At 50.1% G+C, this 24,179-nt stretch overlaps 1 protein-coding gene and 1 non-coding gene across 4 annotated transcripts in view; both read left to right on the forward strand.

Annotated features, from left to right (window-relative positions):
• Positions 1-2,202: 2,202 nt before the first annotated feature.
• Positions 2,203-2,278, forward strand: TRNAT-CGU (transfer RNA threonine (anticodon CGU)). The gene has a single exon. It is a non-coding gene; the product is annotated as a tRNA-Thr (tRNA).
• A 1,485-nt stretch (positions 2,279-3,763) lies between these two features.
• BTK (Bruton tyrosine kinase) overlaps positions 3,764-24,179 on the forward strand; it is a 29,508-nt gene continuing 9,092 nt past the window's right edge. Inside the window, exons 1-8 of one of the 3 annotated variants that reach the window (XM_073360793.2) lie at positions 3,764-3,847; positions 16,166-16,357; positions 17,193-17,291; positions 18,237-18,305; positions 19,581-19,662; positions 22,582-22,710; positions 22,876-22,940; positions 23,645-23,826. In XM_073360793.2, the coding sequence (XP_073216894.1) occupies positions 16,217-16,357; positions 17,193-17,291; positions 18,237-18,305; positions 19,581-19,662; positions 22,582-22,710; positions 22,876-22,940; positions 23,645-23,826 (767 nt within the window). In that variant the 5' untranslated portion in view covers positions 3,764-3,847; positions 16,166-16,216. Of the gene's footprint in view, positions 3,848-8,488; positions 9,011-16,165; positions 16,358-17,192; positions 17,292-18,236; positions 18,306-19,580; positions 19,663-22,581; positions 22,711-22,875; positions 22,941-23,644; positions 23,827-24,179 lie in introns of those variants that run through there. The other 2 variants (XM_073360791.2, XM_073360790.2) reach the window with 2 other exon arrangements.

The following is a 24,179-nucleotide window of genomic DNA, read 5'->3' on the forward strand; positions in this document are numbered from 1 at the left end:
TTAAATTTTGTAAAGCATTGAGTTACCTTTTAAGGGTTAAATGTCAAATCCCAAAGCCAAACAACACTAATTACCTGTGTCTAGCAAAAAGGGTCTGTCAGTTTTGCAACTTTGAATTAAAGAGTCAAATGGATTTTTAGTGGCATTATTTAAAACAAAAACAAAACCAATTGGTCCTTAGAACTTTACATATTTACATACACACAGATAGATACATACACATTTTCTTTTCCTTAACATCCCTTCCACACTGCTGTTTTTTTACATCTTACATTCCCTTGATACGTTTGAGGCAGCTAAGTTCCCATAGAACCCTCTTATGTTCTTTTAGCAAATTTGACTAAATTGTCCAGTCAAATTATTTTAATCAGATAGTTTATTTTTGCCTGGCTAATTTACAGACATTCCTTTGGAAAAGGGCTCATTTTTCCTTCAGAATGGCTGCAAAGAAACCAAGAATGCTTTTCCTCTAACACTTTTCCTTTTTAACATTTTCACAAAGTTTAGCAGCTTAATTCCCTCCAGCCTCTGCAGAGTTAACTTTTTTACTCTCTTTTCTCTTTGTAATTATGCCTGGGGGTGCCGTACATAGGACCTTCTCCCCCCTTTTACCTGCGTCCCTCCAGCCTCTGCAGAGTTAACTTTTTCACTCTTTTTGTATTCCTGGAGTGCCTCTTTCACTATTTTCAGCTGGCTTTGGGTATTTGTAGCCAGCACCTTCCAATTGTCTGCTCCCTTTTCCGTTTGTGCCTTTTCCTCTTCACATGAAGACAAGCAGAGGGAAGAATCCTTACATGCCTCCCACAACAACAAAATTGCTGCCACATCTCTTTTGGCAGCACTAGAAGGTTTGTATATGAGGATATACTGAGCCAATCTATCCTCTAGGTCCGAAATAGTGCAGACATCAGCTAGGGCTTGTTTAGTCCAAGGACTGTGCCCAAATTTTTGAAGGATTTGTTTAAAAGGTGTAATTTTTTTTTTTTAAACAAAAGGTGAGGTTGGAGTTCCTTCTGACTCCATTCCTCCCTCTGGTACTGGCTTATCCTGTTTTCTTTTAAACATCTTAACATGGATATTTCAATCTCTTTGTCACTCCTAGTATTACTTAGCAAGTGACATAGCCTAGAGTCTGAAATCATAGCTTAATCTATGCGTTTTTCCCCTGCTACCCTCCTGGAGGCCAGCAGGTCTGGTTAACCTAATAGAAATGCCTAGCTCAGTAGAGTTGGCGGTGTACACACCAATATTTACAATAACTGAGGTTTTTTACCAATATTCCCCCTTTCGCAATTGTCCACCAAAATGTTATACCAATAAGATAAAAACCAGCAGGATCTTATTAAAGGGAAAAAGGCAAAATACCACATCTATTGTGTATACAGAAAGAATCATAGTAAGCAGTTAGTTATAGCTATAACATTCCATTCAATCTCATATTTATTCACACATTCATTCATACAAACACACACACACAGGTTATACAAGGTTGTTATCATAGTTACCAGCCTTAGAGTTGCTCATGCCAAGCCACTGGCCAGGTGGCCTGGACACGAGGAGGGAGCAGGGCCTTGTCAGATGCTCATCTGATGCTCCTGGAAGTTGGTTTGCAGAATCAGACCCCAAAGTTCTCACTTTCTAGAGTCTATTTTTATAGGAATTTCTTCCTATACCAGTCTATGGGAATTGCTTCATCATGCTGTTGCTGAATCAATCAGCAGATAGCACATTCCTGATGGCTCCGCGCTGCCAGATGTTATCTTGTTCTTTGATTCTCCCATTCTTGAGGCTGTTGGGTGGATTCCAGTCTGCCCTCCGGGGGTCCTCTGGTTATTTCCACTTGACGCCTTCTTCAGCCAATGGACACTGCATTCTTAGGCTGGCACCTCCCTGATCATTCAGTTATTATCCACACCAAGCATCCATCCACATACATCCTCTATCTCTATTTTAATCACAATTGTTAACACAACAAAAGGGCAGGGAGTCTCTGGGTCCTGTTTCTGTTGTTACAGAGTATTGCTTTCAGTCTCTCTCTGTGTGAATTGCTTTGAGAACAGACTCTGTCTTAGAATGTACTAACGCAATTAGCAGCTTGCAAGTTTCACACATAGAGGGAGAGAAACAGAACCAAAAACCAAGAGACCTCTGAATTAGTAATACCCTGGAATTTAAACTATGGGGAATCATTCAGCCCGTCAGGCGCAGTGGCCAAGTGGTAAGGCGTCGGTCTCGTAAACCGAAGATCGCGGGTTCGAACCCCGTCCGTGGGGAGACGGATAGCTCAGTGGTTTGAGCTTTGGCCTGCTAAACCCAGGGTTGTGAGTTCAATCCTTGAGGGGGCCATTTAGGGGTATGGGGCAAAAATTGGGGATTGGTCCTGCTTTGAGCAGGGGGTTGGACTAGATGACCTCCTGAGGTCCCTTCCAATCCTGATATTCTATGATTCTATGAATCAAACTCATTTGTGATTTTAATACAGAACTTCTTTAATATGATCCAACAGGAACTGTGGGATAGCTACCCACAGTGCACTGCTCCGACATTCGATGCTAGCCATGGTACTGTGGACGCAATCTGCCGAATTCATGCACTTTAGTGGGGACACAGAAGACTGAATGTATAAAATAGCTTCCGAAAATTCAAATAGAATAATTTTGAAATAATTTCATACTGTAGACGTACCCTTAGTCTTTAAGGTGCCACCGGACTCCTTGTTGTTTAAATGACAAAGAAATTCATAATACTGCCAAGGCAGCAAAAATGCAGAAGTTTATTTCCTCTTATGTTACCATTTTTATCAACAGCAAAAAATCACCCTTAGCTAATGACTCAGTAGGAGGAAGTGTCTCTCTATGTCTCTGCCTCCAACTCCAGAGACAGCTCCAGTTAAAAATGGCATGTTAGTAGGGGCTGTCTGTGCTCCTCTGCACCCCACAGTACCCGTTGCCCTGCTTGGGGAGGGGCTGGCTCTGCCCCTCTCCCCCCACACCTCCCTTTGTCCCACATGGGGAGGGAGCTCCAAGGGTATGTCTACACTGCAATAAAACTCCTGTGTCTGGCCCAGGTCAGACAAAATTACAGTGTAGACGTTCAGGCTTGGGCTGGAGCCCGGGTTCTGGGACCCTGCCCCTGAACCCAAATGTCTACACTGCAATTTTTCAGCCACACGAGCCCAAGTCACATGACCTGGGCCAGCCAGGTGTATTTTATTGCAGTGTAGACATAGCCTTACTGTCTCCACCCAACTGCTCCACATTGCTCATCTTTCTTGTCCTGTTCTCTCTTGTCCTGTTCCTCTGCCTGTCCTCTTCTGTCTTGCCTGCCTGTCCTGTCTCTCCGTCTGATCTCCCTTTTATTGTCTGTTTGACGTCTGTCCATTTGTCGCTCCATCTGTCCTCTCTCATCCTGCCTATGCCCTGTGCAATCTCCTTCCATTGCTGTGCCCCTGCCCATTGTCCCACCCTGCCTTTCTGCAGACACACCTCTTGCCACTCACAGGCCAACCCCACTGCTTGGCCCTAGTGCCCTCTCTGCATAGGACTCAGGGTGGCACTGTTGGAGGCTGCCTGAGGGATCAAGAGGAAACAAAGCTACTGGCTTAAGTCAGAAACCAAAAAAGGGAACTGAAAGGGTGGGGTTAGCTCTCAGTGGCCTTCCTTCCTCCCTCTCAGCTCTCTGTGAGAATGAGTCGCCTGCTGCCATTCCTATCACTTGCAGACCACCCCTGCATTTCAAACCAGCTGTCCACTGGCTGCTCCGGAGTCTGAATGCTACTGGGAAGCCACCCTCAGTGAAGAGAGCCATCTCTGGGGCAGGCGCATGGAGGAGTGACAGAAGATCATCAGTAAGTCTCTGGAGACCCATTGGACCCTTTTGGGTGTGTGGAGGGGCGGTGATGAGGGTTGAGAAGGCGGCTGCTGTGCATTGCACTGAGACTGGGAGGGGAGTGTCCAGCATGTGCCACATGGAGTAAGTAGAGAAGGACATGCCATGCTTGGGAGCAATGCTTAGCAAGGGGTGTGGTATCCAGAAGGGAGGAGGAGCGGGTGTGAAGGCCATCATCAGTTCATAACCAATGTGCCAGACAGGTGGAGTGACTGTGAAGGGTGACTGCACAGTGTGACATGGAGCAACATGAGATACAGGATTGGAAAGTGTCTGGAAGTCTCATGGGCTACACAGGGGAATCTCATAGACCATGGAGGGTTAGAAGACACCTAGAGATCACCCAGGTGAGAGCCCATCCAGGGCCTGCACCCAAGGCCAGAGTCTACAAGGGGTCAGAGTCCATAGGGTTAGGACTTGGGGAGGGCAGGGGTAGGGGGAAGTCACACACAGGGTCAGAATACAGGACTGTAGGAACTGCCAAATCAGGGAAACCCAGTAGCCCATCGAGTCCAGGATTCTGCCTCTCACAGTGGACAGTGCCAGCTCCTTCCAAGGATGCTGCAATGGCCAATCGGGCAGGACCATGCCCAAAAGGGAAGTTTCTTCCTAGGCAGCTAGTCCTGAAGCAGGAGGGTGCATGACCTTTATACATGTCCATTTTAGCTTGTGGAACTGCAAATATTATTATTCACCTAAATGTCTCATACTTATTGGGATCCTACTCGGCGCTGTGCCTCAGGAATGCCTTGTGGCAATGAGTTCCCCAGGTATCAATAGCAGCAATTCACATGGGGTCAGGATTGGTCCGGGGGCTCACCAAGGCTTAGAGTCCCCATGAGGTTCACACAGCGGGTGACAGGGCCCTGATGTCCTCCCAGGCTGATAACATGGTCACTGGTGTACACAAAGGGGTCAGGGGCCAAGGAGACAGAACAAGATGGTGGAAGTCGGGACTCCTGGTTCCACTCCCAGGTCTACCACTGAATTACTGTGTAACCTCAGGCCAGTCACTTCCTTTTGCCACGACTCAGTGTCCCACGTGGCACAATAGTGATAATGGCATGCACCCACCTTGCAGGTGTTGTCATTTATGGGTAAAGGGCTTTGAGATCCATGGCTAGAAAGTCAAGGTGGGCAAAGCATGCCTAGATGTGGCTGCCCTCACTACCCGCCCAATGTACACAACAGAACTGAGCTGGAGCATCTCAGCTTCATACAGCACCACCTGCAGGGCAGCAGAGACACTGCCGAGTCCAGAGCATCTGCTGGGCAGGGTGAGTGGGGAAGGGAGAGATGCAGAGCGGGGACGCAGCAGGGGAGAGTCCATATGGGAAGGGTGCCCCTTGTTTCTTGTCTCCATCACCCCCTGTTTCTGGTTGTCTCTCTCCCCAAGCCTCCTGCCTCTCCTTCCCCAGTTATCAGCCTTGCACCTCCCACCTTGCCCTCCCTTCATCCGTCTCGTCTGCGCAGGCCTGCCCTGCTGACTTACCAGCCAACGGGCTGCAGCACACTGCAGGGAAGGAGGAAGCCTGGCACCCAGTGTCCAGTTTAGTATGGCTAATGGCTTTCTCCTTCTCTGGCTGGCCAGGTCCACCTGAGCTACTCCAGCAAGGGGAGGGAGGGAGCCAACCGAGCTGAATGATGGACAGGAAAGGGTGGCTGCTTCTGTCCATCATGCCAAAATGGCACCTGTTTCTGCTAGCGAGTGGGCAGGGGCTCCAGCTCTCAATAAGGGGTTTCTGTCTAAGTTACAAGACGTGCAGCTGAATCTCAGCATAATTTGAACACTATTGTGATTTGATGAGTGGGGTCCCAGGTGATCTGCTGCCTAGACATGATGAAATCCCGCTTCCTTGCTAAAGGAGTGTGCTAAAGCGCTGTGATCTAGCAGAGGGGAGGCATTTATACCTCAGGGCTGGGCGAGTCGCTGGGTGCGGCGGTACCTCAGGGCTGGGCGTCACTGGGGGTTGACAGGGCAAAGATGATACTGTGTTCGCCTTCCCCTTAGTTTTTTGGTCACTGTATTTTATTTCATTCAGTTAAGGCTCTGAAGTGCAAAGATCATTTCTTGTAAAAACTGCTTGTTCAGCTGCGAGCCTGAAGTGGGTGCTCCCCACCAAGTGAAATCAAACTGTACAGCCAGAGACACAGACAGTTGATCTCAGGACTGAGCGCTAGGTAGGCTAGAGACATAAAACTGAACCCCACCGGGGAGTGACTGATTCCAGTGAGGAGATCCAGGCACAGCTGCCTCCTGAAATGGCCTGTGTTAACCCCGGACTTCTCAGAGTTCTGAACTCCGCTGTCATCATTGTTTTATCTCTGAATCCATCCCTTGCTAAAGAACCCCCACCCCATCCTGGACATTCACACTGGGGAGTTCCTTCAGACCATCTCTTGCCGCTTCCTTTCCCTGCTCCATTGCTGGTCATCGCCTGGACTCACTCAGCAAACTAGTGACATGGCACCATGTGTTGGAGTCAGAAGTGGGGCTAGCAATGGGAATTACCCATCTGAGGTTAAACTGGCAGAGTAGCTATATGTAGCCCCTCGCCGCCCAGGACCGCCGAGGTTGCTCTAAATTACACCAGGGGCCAGAGAGGGCCCCAAATGACCCCAGAATATGGCATGGTCCTTCCCCTTCCCCATTCCAGCACTGAGCATAGGAATGGAGCAACTAGAATCAGGGCTTCTCTCTACTCTGCCTGCTCCAGCCCCAATCCCCAGTGTAAACCCAGCCAGCCCTGCTCTCCAAACCTCCCATTTCCTGCTACACTCCAGGGAGCCCAGCTCCACTCTGCCTTTGTTCTGTGCTCAGACCTTGTGTTTGTGCCAGGAGCCAAGCCCCAGCAGAGCAGGAATCCCTGAGTGGATCCATTTGAGAACTTGGCCCTTGCCCCTGCCCCTGGGGGCATCTCCAGTATCTTCCAGAGAGTCAGCGCTCATTGAGAGCAAACCTGGCTCCAGTTAAAGCAGCATGTTTGACTGCCTTGATGGCTGGGCTATGCAAATCCCCACAGTGGCACAGATGAGTGAGCTGGGCAGGTTCCTCTAAGGGGGGCTGAGGGCTGTAGCTCAGCTCGTGTGTCTTACTTTCAGCACAGGGACGAGATGATCGGGGAGGAGGGGCAGTCGATGACATCACAAAGCAGGACACTGGCACAGCTGTGTGCTGCAGGATCCCTCTGGGATTCCTGAACAAAAGCTTAGTGTCTATTAAACTTAGAAACAAACTTAGATTGCCAGGAACCCGGAATCCAAAAAGCAGGCTCAGCATTTGAGCAGCTGCCACATTTTCCTGTGATCAGCCTCTTTGAAACGGCTCTTCTGCTTAGCTCTATCTCTACACTAATTGTACGCAGATGCAGACTAGAACATTAGTTGAAGCAATATATTGGGCCAAATTCCACACCTGATTTCAGCTACAGTTAAGAACAGCATCCTGGTCTACCATCGTTTGCTTTTTTTCCCCTGGCCCTGCTAGGCAAGAGGAACCCAGCCATTGCCATGGACCCCACATTCCTACTTTTGCATATATCTCAAAAGAAGTAACCCTTTAGTTGCTGTGTTGACTACTGTACAGTGCTCCTCTGTCCCAGGCTCCAGCTATCATTCAACCTCTCCTCTTCCCCAAGGCTACACTGATGGCCAGCTATAGTGGCCTCATTGGGACACACTTTTACACCCGGAGTTGTTCTTTACATCAGAGACTGTAACAGCAGAGGGTCCCCGCCAGAGAGAATACAGCTGGGGGGTCAGGTTCCCATTCTTTTTCACCACAGAGCTGGGGGGAGGAGATTTTCCTGCTGTAGGATGAACAGATGCAAGGAAGTGGAGTGAGAGGACAGAAAGATGGACACGGATTGCGGAAGTTTGGGGGAAGGAGGGGCTCATCTCGCTCTCTCTCTGCTGTAGGGCTCCAGGGGAATTCCCCAGGAAGCCTCAGGACTTGGGGACCCCTCCTTCTCTCCTCCAAACAATGACAGATTAAGCACAGATCTCATTGGTTCGTGGCGGCCAGGGACCCAGGGTGCAATGTACATGCACAGATCTATCTGTAGGGCTCCACTGCTTGAGAGGAGTGGAGCCAGGAGGCATGAGAACCATGAGCTCAGGGTGCCCTCCCTGCTGTTTCTTGGGTTTGGATTTCCAGCGCCTCCCTGTGGTGTGCCTCCAGACAGCCCAGAATGCATTGCATAGCGGTGTGCTAAATTCAGACACAAGAAGCATGAAGCACCTGGTGGATAGCACATGTGACAGGCCAAGCACACACACAGTTGGGTCCATCAGAGAATCACACAGAGCCACTTCCATCCCCCTTATCTGAAGGGAGAAAAGACCAGCCCCGTCTCTTTGGGCCCTACCTTAGAGATCCCATGAGCTACCACTGCCCAGACGACCCTTGGAGGCTCCTCTTCTCTCCTCCTCCCCGCCAACCTGGTATCACACCATATCTGAGCCACACCACGCAGCCTCACTGAGCTCTGGGGTTTGACACTTTGTATGTGCAAATGCAGCTGTCCCACATTTGTAAGAATACAATTGACCAAAGTGTCATATCTACAGGAAGTAACATTAGCCAGGCAGAGGGGAAGCCATCCTCTCACTCCCACTCTTGTGCTTTCACTTCGATAGAAATGGACAGCTTACTGCGAGGTACGTGGCAAATGGTGCTGGGGAGTCACCCAGAACAGCCAGGGGCAGTGGCTGGACCCTTTAGAAGCGGAGATGGGAATGTGGGCTGGAAGCAGAGCCCCTGGGGTAGTGACCTGGGTTTAATATTACGATTATGTATTATTTGCACTGAGGTACTGCCTAGAGGTTCCAGTCAAGGTTGGGCTCCTGTTGTGCTAGCTGGGTGCTGCCCAGACATAGGTTAGAAAACATGCCCTGGGCTGAGGAGCAATGCCTAGTTGATGGAGAAGCGGGATGTTATCTCAGCGAGGATGAAGGCGGCTGGACTGTCTGTGGGGCCATAGGAATAGAGTGCAAGGAACCTGGTCCACCTTTGGTATTTATCTTCCTTTCCTTTGTCACTGGGCTCTCCCCGGAAGACACACTGAGGAGCTGTCCTGCTGGGACGTGGATGCTAGCCATTGCTCGGGTTCTACGTCCCAAGGTAAAGCCTTTTTCACTCTTGTCAGTAGACTGGGGTAACTAGTTTGACAACTCTGTTTGCGGCAGACGTGGCAGATCCAGCTCAGCGTGACTCCTCGGGTCAGATCGCTCATGATTTGTGAGGGCCCGGGGATCTGAGGACATGGCCAAAAATCCCAAGCCTTCTGGGCATTGGAGTACTAATGGTTATTCCTATGAAAAGTCATTATAACCAGAATTAACTCTGTCATTCAGCAATCCCTGTTTGTTATTCAGTCACCTACCCAGGGAGCAGAAATAATGCTGTGGGAGTCAGGTAACCGGTCCCACGCCATGAAGACCATACAGCCAAGGCAAACAGCTTGCTAACAGTAATAATATAATACCTACCTCTTCTATAGTGTTTTTTACCAGTAGATCTTAAAGCACTTTACAAAGATGGTATCATTGTCCTCAGTTTACACATGCGAAAGCTGAGGCACGGGGCAGGAACAACTTGCCCAAGATCACCCAGTAGACCAGAGCCAGGAATTGAACCTAAGTCTTACTCCAGTGCCCTTTCCATTAGGCCATCCTTCCTCCATTGCTGTAGGGAATACCCTCCTCCAGCTAGTTTCCCTAGCCCACTCCCCTGTTCCCCCACGCCCGCCTCCGCATTCAGATCCCTCCTTAAGACTCTCTTGTGCCATGATGCCCGCAAGGTGTGAGGTCAATGGAGTCGTACAGATTTTCACCCATTTTTCAGAGATATTTTTAAACAAAACTGTACAGAAAAATAATTGTTCAGTGAAGCTGTGTGTCGGCCATTGCTCAGCAGAACACAGTGAATTACCGCAAGCCCTCTCTGTGCTCTTCAGCTCAGTTGGTTTGCCTCTCATCTGAAACTGTAAAATTCGGATACGCCGGTGATAGGGGCCATACAAATATCAGACAGACAGAATCTTCAAGGTGGGGACCATGCCAGTTTATTTGAAGTACCAGACATCACAGCATGCTTACGAAAACAGCAAAACATAACTAACAACTGCTTGGCTGGCTGGTTCTTGCTCACGAGCTATAGGTCTAACTCAGGGGTGGGCAAACTTTTTGGCCCAAGGACCACATCGGGGAATAGAAATTGTATGGTGGGCCATAAATGGTCACAAAATTTGCGTTGGGGTGCGGGAGGGGGTGAGGGCTCTGGTTGGGGGTGTGAGCTCTGGGGTGGAGTTGGGGATGAAAAGTTTGGGGTGTAGGATGGTGCTCTGGGCTGGGACCAAGGGGTTCAGAGGGTGGGAGGGGGATCAGGGTTGGGGCAGGGGTGTGAGAAGGGGTGCAGGTTCCCACTAGGGGTGTGGACTCTGGGGTGAGGCTGGGGATGAGAGGTTTGGGGTGCAGAAGGGTGCTCTGGGCTGGAATTGAGGGGTTTGGAGAGTGGGAGGGGGATCAGGGCTTGGGCAGGGAGTTGGGGCATGGGGAGAGGCTCAGGGGTGCAGGCTCTGAGCAGCGCTTACCTCAAGCAGCTCCCGGAAGCAGTGGCATGTACCTTCTCCGGCTCCTATGTGGAGGCGCAGCTAGGTGTCTTCACACTGTCCCATTGGAGCACCAGAGGGGGCCATTGGAACGCGTAGGAGCTGGATTGGGGCCATGCTGTGGCCTCCGGGAGCCATGTGATGCGGCCCTGACCATGCACCCCGGCCTGAGGCCCCCAACCCAACGCCCCAGCTGGAGCGGGGCCTAGGCCGCTCCCCAGCGGGAGCTCGCGGGATGTAGTTTGCCCACCCCTAGTCTAACTGGTCACCATATGTGGGGGGTGGGAAAGAATTTCTCCCCAGGTAAGATTGGCAGTGCCCTTGAGGGTTTTCACCTTCCCGTGCAGCATGTGAGTGCAGGTCACTTGCCAGGATTATCTGGGCATATCTCACTTCATCACTTCACCAGGGCTCAGGCACTGGTGTACTTCAATCCCTCCTGTTCTCTGCCTGGGACATGTCATAGTTTACTCTCCCATGGGCTGCAACACTTTTGGTCTAATTTTGGTTGTGGGATGTAGTGCGTGGGTGCTGGTGGCCTGGGTAATACAGGAGGTCAGCCGGGTGATCTGGGGGGTCTCTTCTGCCCCACAACGCTGTGACGTTAATTAATAACAACTTGCAGCCTGAGCATTTTGTGGCTGCTTCCGAACAATGGAATCAAGATCGAGTTGTGAATGATTCTTGAGCCAGGAGAAGGGGAAGGAGGATGGTTTTTTATAACAGCTAGTCTTGCTGCTAATGCACAACCAGCTCTACTCTTTGATAACTGGAACGTAGAAACTGCCTCAACAGACCAGGCAAACTGTAGAGGTACCGGATCCTGTCTCTGGCAGTATCCTCTGCGTGATGTTTCAGATAAAGGCAACCCTCCCCCCTCCATTTGAATGTATCTATGTGCTCAGTTGTGCAATGCTGTATGTGGGAAGAAAAATTCCTTCTGGACAACTTTTGACCAGCCTTTACACCAAGGACTAGACTCTGCTGTGTACCATTGACTTTGATGGGCTTTTTGTCATTGACTTCAGTGGCAGCAGGACTAAGCCTTAAAGCATGAGGACTGGTAAGCATGGAACTTCAGAACAGCTAGTGGAACTGCAAATGTTACTCCTGTGCATCATAAATTGTGTTTTAGAATCTTACTGAATTAGTTTTATAATACCCTGCAGCAGTGAGTTTCACAGGTTAATGCTTCCCATGTGCAAAAAAGTCTGCCTTTGTATCTGTATGGAATGTGTTGCCTTCCTTGCCCTTATAGGAGGGAGAAGGGAAGGGGAGTTCTCCACTGGCCTGCTCTGAACCTTCATTATTGCCTGTTTCTCCAGCAAATCACTTCTGACTCTTCTCCCTCCAAATTAATAGGCCATGGCCCCACCTATAAGAGGGCTGCTTGTAACAGTGGCTTAAAACAATTTTAGTCTATTTTTGGATCAGGGCTTTTCTCCCTTGCCATTAGCATCTCTCCTTTCATTATTATGTATCTCTGTAATTACTGAGCCCCGCAAAGTGCTCTGGGATATAGTTTGCACCACAGGAAAGGCATTAGACAAAATAAAGATGTATCCTTTTTTAAAAAAGGACTATTTAGAGCATCCTCATGCTATCGTTAGAGTGGAGCATTCTGCAAGAGGGAAAACAGAAGTGATTTTCACATCAAGTGAAACGGACATCACATGTGGCTCACAGGCATCCAGTGCTAATGATGTTAAACTGGCGAAGTCTTGGGCATGTTGAAATGTGCGTAGCCAAGCAGCATTTTAGAGTAACGAACTGAGATTTCCATATGTGAAAGGCTGTCAGCTAGACTTAGCCAGCTTTTGGGGTCATTTTGGAGGCCTTCCATACTAGGGCAAAAGTCACGCAAATGTTATAGCTTCTAGGCTGCAAACTATTCCATATGTGGTAAGTATGTAGTTATTAGGGTTGTGGATTAATCACAGTTAACTGACACAATTAAATCAAAAAAATTAATCATGATTAAAAAAATTAATCATGATTGATCACAGTTTTAACTGCACTGTTAAACAATAGAATACCAATTGAAATTTATTAAATATTTTGGATGTTTTTCTACATTTTCATATATATTGTATTCTGTGTTGTAATTGAAATCAAAGTGTATATTATTCTTGATTACAAATATTTACACTGTAAAAAATAAACAGAAAAATAGCATTATTCAATTCACCTCATACAAGTACTGTAGTGCAATCTCGGTGTAGTGAAAGTGCGACTTACAAATGTAGATTTTTTTTTTGTTACATAATTGCACTCAAAAATAAAACAAAGTCCGCTCAGTCCTACTTCTTGTTCAGCCAATCGCTAAGACAAACAAGTGTGTTTACATTTACAGGAGATAATGCTGCCCTCTTCTTATTTACAATGTCACCTGAAAGTGAGAACAGGCATTTGCATGGCACTTTGTAAGCTGGCATTACAAGGTATTTACGTGCCAGATATGCTAAACATTTGTTTGCCACTTCATGCTTTGGCTACCATTCCAGAGGACATGCTTCCATGCTGATGACACTCGTTAAAAAAAAATGCATTAATTAAATTTGTGACTGAACTCCTTGGAGGAGAATTATATGTCCCCTGTGCTGTTTTACCCGCATTCTGCCATTTATTTCATGTTATAGCAGTCTCTAGAGATGATGACCCAGCACATGTTCATTTTAAGAACACTTTCACTGCAGATTTGACAAAACGCAAAGAAGGTACCAATGTGAGATTTCGAAAGATAGCTACAGGACTCGACCCAAGGTTTAAGAATCTGAAGTGCCTTCCAAAATCTGAGAGGGATGAGGTGTGGAGCATGCTTTCAAAAGTCTTAAAAGAGCAACACTCCGATGAGGAAACTACAGAACCTGAACCACCAAGAAGGAAAATCAACCTTCTGCTTTTGGCACCTGACTCAGATAATGAAAATGAACACGCATCGGTCCACACTGCTTTGGATTGTTATCGAGCAGAACCCGTTATCAGCATGGACGCATGTCCCCTGGAATGGTGGCTGAAGCATGAAGGGATATATTAATCTTTAGCGTATCTGGCACATAAATATCTTGTGATGCCAGCTACAACAGTGCCAGGGGAACTCCTGTTCTCACTTTCAGGTGACATTGTAAACGAGAAGCGGGCAGCATTATCTCCTGCAAATGTAAACAAACTTGTTTGTCTGAGTGACTGGCTGAACAAGAAGTAGGTCTGAGTGGACGTGTAGGTGCTAAAGTTTTACATTGTTTTATTTTTGAATGCAGTTTTTTTTTAACATAATTCTACATTTGTAAATTCAACTTTCATGATAAAGAGATTGCACGACAGTACTTGTATGAGGTGAATTGAAAAATACTATTTATTTTGTGTTTTTACAGTGCAAGTACTTGTAATCAAAAATAAATATAAAGTGAGCACTGTACACTTGGTATTCCGTGTTGTAACTGAAATCAATATATTTGAAAATGTAGAAAACATCCAAACGTATTTAAATAAATGGTATTCTATTATTGTTTAACAGTGCAATTAATCACAATTAATTTTTTTAATCGCTTGACAGCCCTAGTAGTTATATAATTTTATTTCCAAAATATGACCACGTAGAGCATGATTTGCAAACCCATGAGCACACGATTAACTTGTATCGCCAGGGAGAGCCCCTGGATCCACGCTGCAAAGTTCAAGTCCATTTTGGATTTCTAGTACTTATAAATGCAGCAAGGGGTTTGAATCTAGAGCTTTGATTTGGGCCCATTTCTACCAGGACACTAAAGAGAATTGCTCTGCTGCTGTTGTGGATGGATGGAGTGGATGATGCAATGTAAGGTGCTTCGGATGCTTTTTTGAACCAAAGTTCTGAGCCTCAGATCCAGCTAAGCTGTGGTCAGAAAAGGGCCTGCACTAACAGTGGCTTCATAGGCCTGCACACAGCCAGTACACCTGCCTCAGTTTCCCTTCCATTTGCCCATAGCTAGGAATATCGTCTTTCTCAATGTCCAATTCAAAGGCCCACCTCTGGGCATAACGTGTGCCTGTACAGTAATCCTGACAAAACCATTGTCCCCAAACCCCAAAGCACAGCAGGTACAAATACAGCAGTTTTCCCATTCCCCCTTCCAGGGCCATCACTTCCAGGTCACCCACCTGAGAGTCCAGCCTGTTCCCAGTTCCTTTGCCCTTGTTCCAGGGCCCCACTCGCCAGGCCAACCACCAGGTCATTCTGTCCTACGACTGTGCAATCACAGCCAAGTCTATTCTCCCACAAGAGAGCTCCCTGCAGGGCTCCACTCAGCCCTCTCTGCCTCTCTCCCCTTCTCCTGGGATCCGCCCTACAGCATCAAACCTCTCGATTTGGGCTCAGCTTGCCCTGACCAAGCTCCGCCCAGGGGCCTCTGCAGGAAGAATCTGGGCCGGTACTCCTCCACAGCTCTCTGGGCCAGCTCTCTTCACCTGTAGTTCTGTCTCCCAGATCTCCTGTAGCTCTCTCCCAGTAACACTTGCCACTGCTCCTCTCTACCTCTGTCAGTTCTCCCCTACTGCTTCCTGTCTCTTTCACAGGCCGCTCACTCCAGCTCTTCCTATCTCCTTCCCTACAGCCAGGCTGCCCTCTTTTAAGCCCAGTTGGGAGGCATTTGACTAACCAGTCACAACTGCACAAACTTCTTCCTCATAAAGGGGCCAGGGCCAACCGACAATCACTTCCGCATTCTTCCAGGCTCCAGGGCTGTCAGGAACCAGGTTTGTTGTAAATTACAGCAGCCTTGGGGCTGTTCTAACTCCCAGCTGGTAACAAGATAGGTCAATTGGAAGCACCAGAGCACTCCAGCCTTGCCCACTCCCCGAGGCACATGCCTATGGCATCCCGTATACTAAGGATAGTGGGGGAGGATGGGGTGAAGCCACTCAGTTAGGGTAGCTTTATGGCCACTTTGTTCAGTAGCCAGATGCTAGCTGCAAACCTCCAAGATATTATCACATGGCAATCAGCCATGTAACTCCCCAGAAATATCACCCACATTTGAATCATAAAGAAACAGGACAAATGAATTCCCCCCTGCCAACAAACACACACACACACACACACACACACACACACACTTTTTGAGGTTTCTTGTACATCACTGATAAGAGTCAGCTATGTCTCCACTGGCTGATTTCAGATAGGGTTTTCCTTTCTTTCCCTCCTCTTTCAGCCAGCGTCATGTCGGAGGTTAGCCTGTGATAGCCTGAGGATGTTCCCAGCAACAGCATTAGGGATCTGACCAGAGCTGAAACCTGCTCAGATACCATCATATCTTTCTTGGTCATTATTGGGACTCGGCAATAAAAAAAAAAAATCAGCAGTAAAACAGGAAACTGAAAGATAAAGATCAAGTGTGTAAATTACTCCCCCTTCCCTTTGCGTCTTTGTGACCATGTATCCAGCAATTAATATCTCCAGCTCGCTCAGATCCCAGTCCAAGTGGGTGCACAATGCCAGTCTGGGATCTCGCTCTGCCTTCCCTAGGTGACAGTGTGAGCTAACAGAGCACCAGCATCCACGATGTCCCATTGACTTCAATGACAGTTGCGGGACTGGATTGTGGGCAAGGTCTAGAACTCTGCATGATGATCTGGCAGTATCTGGTAGGCTGCTCACTGACTGGCTGGTCTCTGCTTTGCTTTGGCAGCGGCAGCCCAGCGAGCGTGGTGCGGAGGAAGAAGAGGAGGAGGAGGAAGGCATGGCCTCCACTATCCTGGAAAGCATCTTCCTGAAGCGCTCGCAGCAGAAGAAGAAAACCTCTCCTCTCAACTTCAAGAAGCGTCTCTTCCTCCTGACAGAAAGCAAGCTTTCCTACTATGAGTATGACTTCGAGCGTGGGGTGAGTCCCAGAGCCTAGAGAAAAGCAGGGGACATCGCTAATGGGGCAAGGGAGGCTCTGCAGAAGGCTTAGCCCCACCAGGGTCTGATCCCCTGCTGGAGGACACAGAAACAGTCTTTCCCTGGGTCAAGCAATGACTCCCAGTGGCAGTGGGCCAGGAGTGCGGAGGGTGCTCGGAGGAATAGAGGTGAGGGGGAAGGGAAGTGTATGGGTCTGAGGTTTGATCTAGTCACTGTGAATGTCCAACTCTGTCAATACATCTTGTTAAGGCAGAGACAGAATCTGGGGTAACAGGCCAGGCTCGTGCCTAGAGATTAACCCTGCAGCCAGCTTGGGTGCAAATCAGACTCCAAGCTTACTGGCTGGCCCCTTTCTCTCTGTAAAATGGGAACCCCCTCCCCTCTCCTCCTCCTAAATTCTGGGAAAGCTTGGATCCCAGATGCTGATCCACACCCAAACTTTGCAGTTCACATCCCTCTCTAGTACCATGGAACTGCAACAGAGTCTAGGAGCTTACAGCTGCCTCCCGTGCTCACCAGGGTAAAAGAGCATGTGCCCTGCCAGGCATTTATTCCTAGAGCAGTTTCTCAGGAGACTGCCAATACAGCTCAGAGCCCAGCATCCCAGGATCTCCAGGGGAACCTGCTGGTACCTTGCGATGGCTCCAGGAACTGCTGGAGAGGAGTATTAGGCTCTGGGCTAAATCCTTCCCTCGGATGCTGAAGTCAGTGGGAGTTACGTGTAGGTGTCTGGGGGCAGTGTCTGTGCAGAATTCTGATCATGGGGGTCTAGTCTCCCTCCCCCCGCAATTCCTTTCCCTTGTTCTCTTTTGCAGCGACGAGGCAGTAAGAAGGGGTCTGTGGACATAGAGAAAATCACCTGTGTGGAGACGGTGATTCCAGAGAATAATCCTCCCCTGGAGCGGCAGGTGCCGGTAAGAAAGGGACACGTCCCCATTGCTGACATTGCCCCCCTCCTCCCATCCCCAGCGCTTCCTCCCAGCCCAGCTGTCCCTGGCAGGAAGACAGGCCGACTGCAGCCCTTCTCCCCACCATACCTGCAGGGTGTGCCCAGCCCATGTGGGGAGATTCCTGCCCCAGTTCTTGCTGGAAACAGAGTTGAGTCCTAGGCCAGCCCCCCAGGAACTGGCTGCAGTTCCTCTGGGGAATTAAGGTGGGAGCTTCTGGCTGCAGGCCCCTAGGGAATTAGTGAGCAAGGCCTTTCCAGTCCCCTCGGGCATTGATGGGGGGTTCCCTGATTCAGTTCCTCAGGGCATGGGGGAGGTTCCCACTCCATTTCCAGATGGGCATTTGGATGTTGCACTCTAGTCATCTGGGTACACTGGCCCCCACTGCATGGCTGTTAGCCCTGTTGCTCTGTCATGTCAGATGGCATGTCAGGTAGAGCATACGCCAGAAGCAAGTACTGGTGTAGGGGGTAACTGCTGGCTGCTTTCCCAATCTCATGGGCCTCTCCCAGCCCTGATGCCTGGAGTAGCAGAGGCAGGGGAGCAGGCTTTGGGTTTGTCTGTCTTCTGTTAGCTCCCATGCTGGCACGGAGGCCTCATTCTGAGATCCCTTGATGCCTGGGCGATGGGCAGGCTGCAGAATGGATGCGGCTCTGTGTGCTCTGACATGCTAGAGGGCGGCGAAAGGCTGGAGCAGATTAAGATCTCAAATCCCCAAAGACTGGGGAGCTGCCCATATTACAAAGCCCTGATATCCAGAGCCATAGAGCACACAGCAAATTCATTATACAGCACCGATCTGTGGAGCCAACAGGACACTTTGCACGTCCAAGCTAAGGGGCTGGCACTTGGGTACTGCAGGCACCCAATTCTCCAGACTATAAATCCACCTTCTCTGCCTGTTTCTTGCAGAGGAAGGGGGAGGATTATAATGAGATGGAGCAGATCTCGATCATAGAGCGGTTCCCATACCCCTTCCAGGTGAGTCACACTTCCCCTCAGCTCCCACTGGGGCTGGCTGCAATGAGCTTGGGCTTGCTTTGCATGAGGAGAAGGTAGCAGGGATGGGGTGGGGGGTAGGACCAGTGTTCCTATGCTTTGCTGTACTGGGATCACACGCAGGGTGCTGAGCTTAATCCACTTTGAAAGTGGGGTAAGCTAACCAGGAACACTGCGCTCGTACTCCAGAATCAGAGTGCCCACCCAGGGCGCTAATCTGGGATAGCTGTTGTGCTTTGCATTCGCACCCAACCTTAATCTGAATCAACTGTCAAGTGTAGACAAGCCCTTAGTCTCTCTGTCCCTCAACTTCCCATCTGTACAATGGGGATAATGAGACTGCCCTACCTCACAGGGGTGTTGTGAGGGTAAATACATTAAGGGACTGGGAGGTGCTCAGACACTGAGGTGTTGGGGACCAAATAAAGAGTAGATGTTGATGTGAAACTGGTGGGTATGTACTTGGCACAGCTCAGCCTGCTGCCACGTGTGCTACTGCGGCAACGCTATTTATACTCACTCTAGCGCAACAAGCTCGTATACCCCAGCTCATAGTGTGGACGTAGCCTTAGTTTCTGTTACATAGTGTTGCTTATACAGTAACTTTCTCTCCGTTTTACTGTGCTGGCTGTAATGTGGTAGGTACATTGGTGTCTGAGTCAGGGTGACTATCGGGGCCTAAGATGCACCATTTGAATCCAGATCCAAACTTCCCCCAAATTTCAGATCCAGGGTTTTGGTTCTATCCACAAGAGAACCTGGAGTCTGCTGCAGAGTTTGGATCTGAGGGTGTTCAGATCTGCGAATTTGATTCAGGCCCATCTCCAATATCTTGGTTGGCTGGTTAGCTACAAACGGACACAGTTTTCTGGATTCTAGTTCTGGAGACTTAAAAGACATTTTGCTCTTTGTGGACTGAATTCTGTATGCATTTCCCCTCCTTAGCCCATCTCTGATCCAGTCATAATCTGCAACTGGGCCCTATAAGATCCCTGCACATTCTTTGCTTGTCTGAGTCCTGTTTGGTGAACAAAGCAGCCCCTGAAATATTGAAAGTCAAAGGAGGAAGTGGAAAGTCTTGGGGGAGGGGGCTTATTTATAACCTCCTGGTCACAGTCTCATAAGCACAGCCAAGGGGCCAGAACAAAATTAAAGGGGTTATGCTCTGCAGCAAAAGGTTAAAGGCCCCAGTCCCCACCTTCTCCCTAAAGAGGTTCCCTGGCTGCTCTGGAGAGCATAAGTCTGTCTGTCCCACAGGTGGTATATGATGAAGGGCCCCTCTACGTCTTCTCCCCGACGGAGGAGTTACGCAAACGCTGGATCCACCAGCTGAAGAATGGTGAGTCTCTGGCTTTACAATGACACCTTTTTAAAAATCTTGCACGGGGCAAGGCAGGTGTCTGTATTCCGCCCAAGTCCTAGTGGCTACTGATGGGGCAATGACATCAGCTTTGGGCTAGAATCATCATCATTTCATTTGAGCCGGGACCATATTGCAATGATGCCGTGCAGCAGGGCTCTAACACTTCTGGCCAGCTGAAATCTGATGGAGCTGGGTGTGTGGGTGTGGGCTTGTGTGTGAGTGGGGAGATTAGCTGTCTGAAATGACACAGGGAAGTTCACACATGCAAGCCGGAAGGATGTCAGTCTGATAACGGGGAAGTCAGTTATTGCATGACAACCCCCATCTTCTTAAACAGCAGGCATGTAGCAAAGCCTGTAGCTCAGATCAGCTCTTCAGCTGGGTGACAGTGCTGTGTTCACACTATTCTGCCCTGGATCCTACCCCTTGCTTCCACTCTGTCAGACAGCATGCCCCGGTCTCCCCATAAACCAGACCCCTGCAATGGCTGTGCCTTCAGCTCACCACCCTGCAGCCCTTAACGTCACTCCTCAGCAGCTGCTGCCCTCAGAGGCCAAACTCAGCCCAGAATAACAGAGCGCTGGTTGCCCATCAAGTGCCACACACTGACAGGAACCTAGGGATGCTGCTAGAGAACATGTGGACTGGCCGGTCCTGGCTCCTGGGAGAGGATGGGTGTCTCTCCAGTGAGGGGTGGTGCTGTGCTGCAGTATAGTGCTGGAGAACCACCTGTGACAGTTTGCCATGACAGTCCTGGAACCTTGTGTGCAGGGACATTGGTGCATCTGACACCTAGTAATGAGGACAGAACAGCTGATTTAGTACCTAGTCCTGGGGGGGGTGTCTCTGAATCAGGCAGACGAAGAGAGACCCGCACAAGGAGAGTGAAATTGACATTTCCAGTGCCACCGCACAGAATGTAGCCGCTTCCTCTGCCCTGGGTGTGTCTCCAGATCCAGCGCTGACCTTCCTCAGCACACAGGAGTTTCCAGCTGCAGAGCTGGAGTGGGCGCATTTGGGAGAAAAGGGGCAGCTTTAGGAATTAACCACCCATAGTCGCTTCCCCACAGCAGTTCTTTGGAAAGGCAACAGCAGGCCAGTTTAGTGCCAGCCGTGCAAGGAGAGTGACGGCTTTACAGAGGTCGAGCTGGGGGCCCACTTCGCCTCTCCCTTGCTCTGGGCTAAAGGAGGAAGGGGCCTGCTGGAGGCAGTATGTAATTACACGGAGTCAGGCCCACAGAGCGATTGTGCAGCAGCTGGCTATGAGCCGTTCTCATTGACTCCCCGGGGGAGCTGCTCACAGGCTGTGCTGCATAATCACGCCCTTGGGATGTTTGGCTCATCAGAGCAAAACGCTGAAACTTCCCAGCCTGTCTGTGCATTTATCTTTTAATGCATGGGCATCACACCAGCCCAGCTTCTTGCTGCCTGGACGCCTGGGGCCAGAACCTCAGGCCTGGCCATTTGGCATCTGGAACCTTTCAGGGAAGGGGAACCACAAACATGGCTGTAAGCATGTCGGCACTGCAGTTAAATACCCTCGCTGCCCGTGTCAACTAGGTGGATGTTTAATGCAGTGTAGACATTTGGGCTGGAGCCTGTGCTCTGGGACCCTTTTCCAACCTGAGACAAAACATATACACCACAGTTAAACAGCCCCATAGCCTGAGTTCCATGAGCCCGGCTCAGCTGACATGGGCCAACAGCGGGTGTTTAATTGCAGCATGTGCATGCCTTTTATGGTTCCCTGACCCTCCGGTCACTGGACACAGGCCTGGTACTGAGGAACATCATAGAGCAGCCTCAGGGCTGCCCTGAACTGTGCTGACTGTCACAGCCCCAAAGGAGTTGTCCTAGCAGCCTGGGATTGCAGGTGTGCAAGGGTGTTCCAGCCACACTCAGTACTCCCAGCCATCCCCTGAAGCTAGGGGCTTTGAGGACAGTGCTGTGCTGGCTTCACTCCCCTGCAGGATCCTTCTGCACAAGGAGAGGCCACAGCTGGACAATGAAGCCAGCTGTCTGGTTTCTATTCCTGGGGCAATGCAAAGCAGGCTTGCTGGGGCTGAGCATTTGGTTTTTAATGTCTTCCTCCCTCTTGTCTTTCCAGCACAGCTACTGAAGTATCACTAGCGATGCCACCCACTCAGATCCACCACCAACTCCCTAAGCACACTGGGGGGTACGAGGTGCTATGGTCACAGAGCTGTCCTAAAACCACCTCACAATTCCCTTTGTCTGGTCCGAGCTTGTCCACTGGAGCCTCTAATTTCAGGACCATTGGAAAGCCAGGACTTGCCAAACCTCAGCAGGCCAAGGTGCATCCTGCTGGAGAGAAGGCCTGTCTCACCCCTGTCTAAACCAGTCAGAGGGAAAAGGCACCCGAAGGAGAGGACAAATGACTGAATACTAAACAAGCCAATCCCCATTGCCTGAAGGCCTGGGGGAGGGCTGAAGGTTTCAGGTAATGGGGGATTGGGTTATTGGGCCAGCAGGCTTTGATGTCTGTGTTCGGGTTCTCCTGGTGATAAAAAGCCAGCTGGTTTCCCATAGACTCTGCAGCTCTGTCCAGGAACTATGCAGCTTCGGTCAAACCCTGGGTGACAGATCCAGCCTTTGGATAACTGAGAGTTATGGGCTTTGGCTAGCCAGGACACTCAGATGTCCTAGTACTGTATGTAAGAGCAAAGCCTTGATAGAGAAGAGATAGTTAGGTGCAACTGTGATTCAAGAGGGGGGCATTGAGTGAAGAGCTGATGTGAGTTACTAAGGAGCCTCCCATCCTTTTCATCTGACTGTTTATTAATTGTATTCTGGGAGCACCTAGGAGGTGAAGCTCTTACTCCTTGTGGAGGGGACATCGCCCATTGTACAAACAGGCTTTCTCTCCTGCTGCAGTGATCCGTTACAACAACGACCTGGTGCAGAAATACCACCCCTGCTTCTGGATTGACGGCCAGTACCTATGCTGCTCTCAGACAGCCAAAAACGCCATGGGTTGCCAGGTCCTGGAGAGCAGGAATGGAAGTAAGACACCACCTTCCACCCCCAGTCGGTCCTCCATTCTTCTTCTCTGTGCTTTGGTTCCTCACCCCATCTCTGGAAGGCAGGTCCATCACCTTCCGAGCATCTCACCACTCGCTGACCCTGATGAATTTTTCAGCTTCTTTTGCTTTGTTTCTTATCTTAAAGGTTTAAAGCCCGGGTCTCATCGCAAGACAAAGAAGCCTCTTCCCCCGACCCCTGAGGAGGATCAGGTATGAGAGGAGTGGCTGGGGTCGGTACTTGTCATGGGGTGGTCTGTCTCATTGGAGAGCAGTGGGGGTCTGGGGCCAGCCACCCCTTTTCCAAGGCATTTCAGAACAGGTGGTTCTAGGATCACCAGGTGTGCCAGCCTGCTGAGCTCTTAGCTCCATCCAGAGAGAGGCCAGCAGGAAGGCTCTCCTGTTGCAGGCTCCTGATGCTGGCAGGCTAGGGAAGCCTGAGAGAGCTCAAGCAGAACCCCAAGGAGGAGGGCTGTAGAGCCCCTTTGGCAAGGGAAGGAGTTTGAGCCTAGGGGGGCAAGGAAAAGGCCTGGAGGACAGTTGCACCAGAGAGGCCCTGGGGCCACAGTAGAATTGGCAAGTCCTCCCTGCTGAGAGGGAACTGGGAGCCTGGGGAAAGCTGAAGCCCTGAGTGAAGGAAGGCTTAGAGCCTGGACAGGCCAGAGGAACTGTACATATTTTGTAAGGACTTGATGAATGAGACCCCAAGAGGGGACATGTTGGTTTAACCCGTTCCTGGGTGCAGGTGAATGCACTGGAGAAACACGCAGGGGGAGCTGAGGTGGGGCAAAGGCAGTGCCAGGCCCAGGGTGGCATGATCAGGGACCCAACCCTACAACAGCGCTCTGTACTGCACATGGTGAGGGGCGGGACGCTGGGCCCTCACTGTGTTCTGTGTTTCCCCCCACCCTGGAAAGATGATGATGAAGCCGTTGCCCCCCGAGCCGTCTCCCAGCACTGCGAGTGAGCTGAAGAAGGTGGTGGCGCTGTACGACTACCAGCCAATGAACGCCCAGGACCTGCAGCTGCAGAAGGGAGAGGAGTACTTCATCCTGGAGGAGAGCAACCTGCCCTGGTTGAGAGCCCGGGACAAGAACGGGTAAGAGTCCTGGCATGGATAATGTGGGGGAGGGACCTGTACACTCACAATCCTGTACACACTTACCCCCCTCCTGAGGGCACCCTCAGAGCACATGTGCACCCATGTACCCCTGCACGCAACTACGTCCCCCACACATGGGTGTGCCTCCCTTAGAATGGTGCAGGAGCCAGTGGGGAACTGTCCCCTCTCCCAGCATCCTGCTGATTGAAAGCTAAATGTAGGCAGCCTGTGCGCCCTGCAGACACGTGCTGGCAGAGTCTGTGCTGGGGACAGACCCCTCTGGGTGGGGTCACCCCTGGGCCTGCTGCAGCTCCATGGCGCAGGCTAACAGTCTTTGCCAGCGTCAGGGA

The sequence above is a fragment of the Lepidochelys kempii genome, chromosome 9, assembly GCF_965140285.1.
Source record: "Lepidochelys kempii isolate rLepKem1 chromosome 9, rLepKem1.hap1, whole genome shotgun sequence".
Classification (NCBI taxonomy): Eukaryota; Metazoa; Chordata; order Testudines; family Cheloniidae; genus Lepidochelys; species Lepidochelys kempii.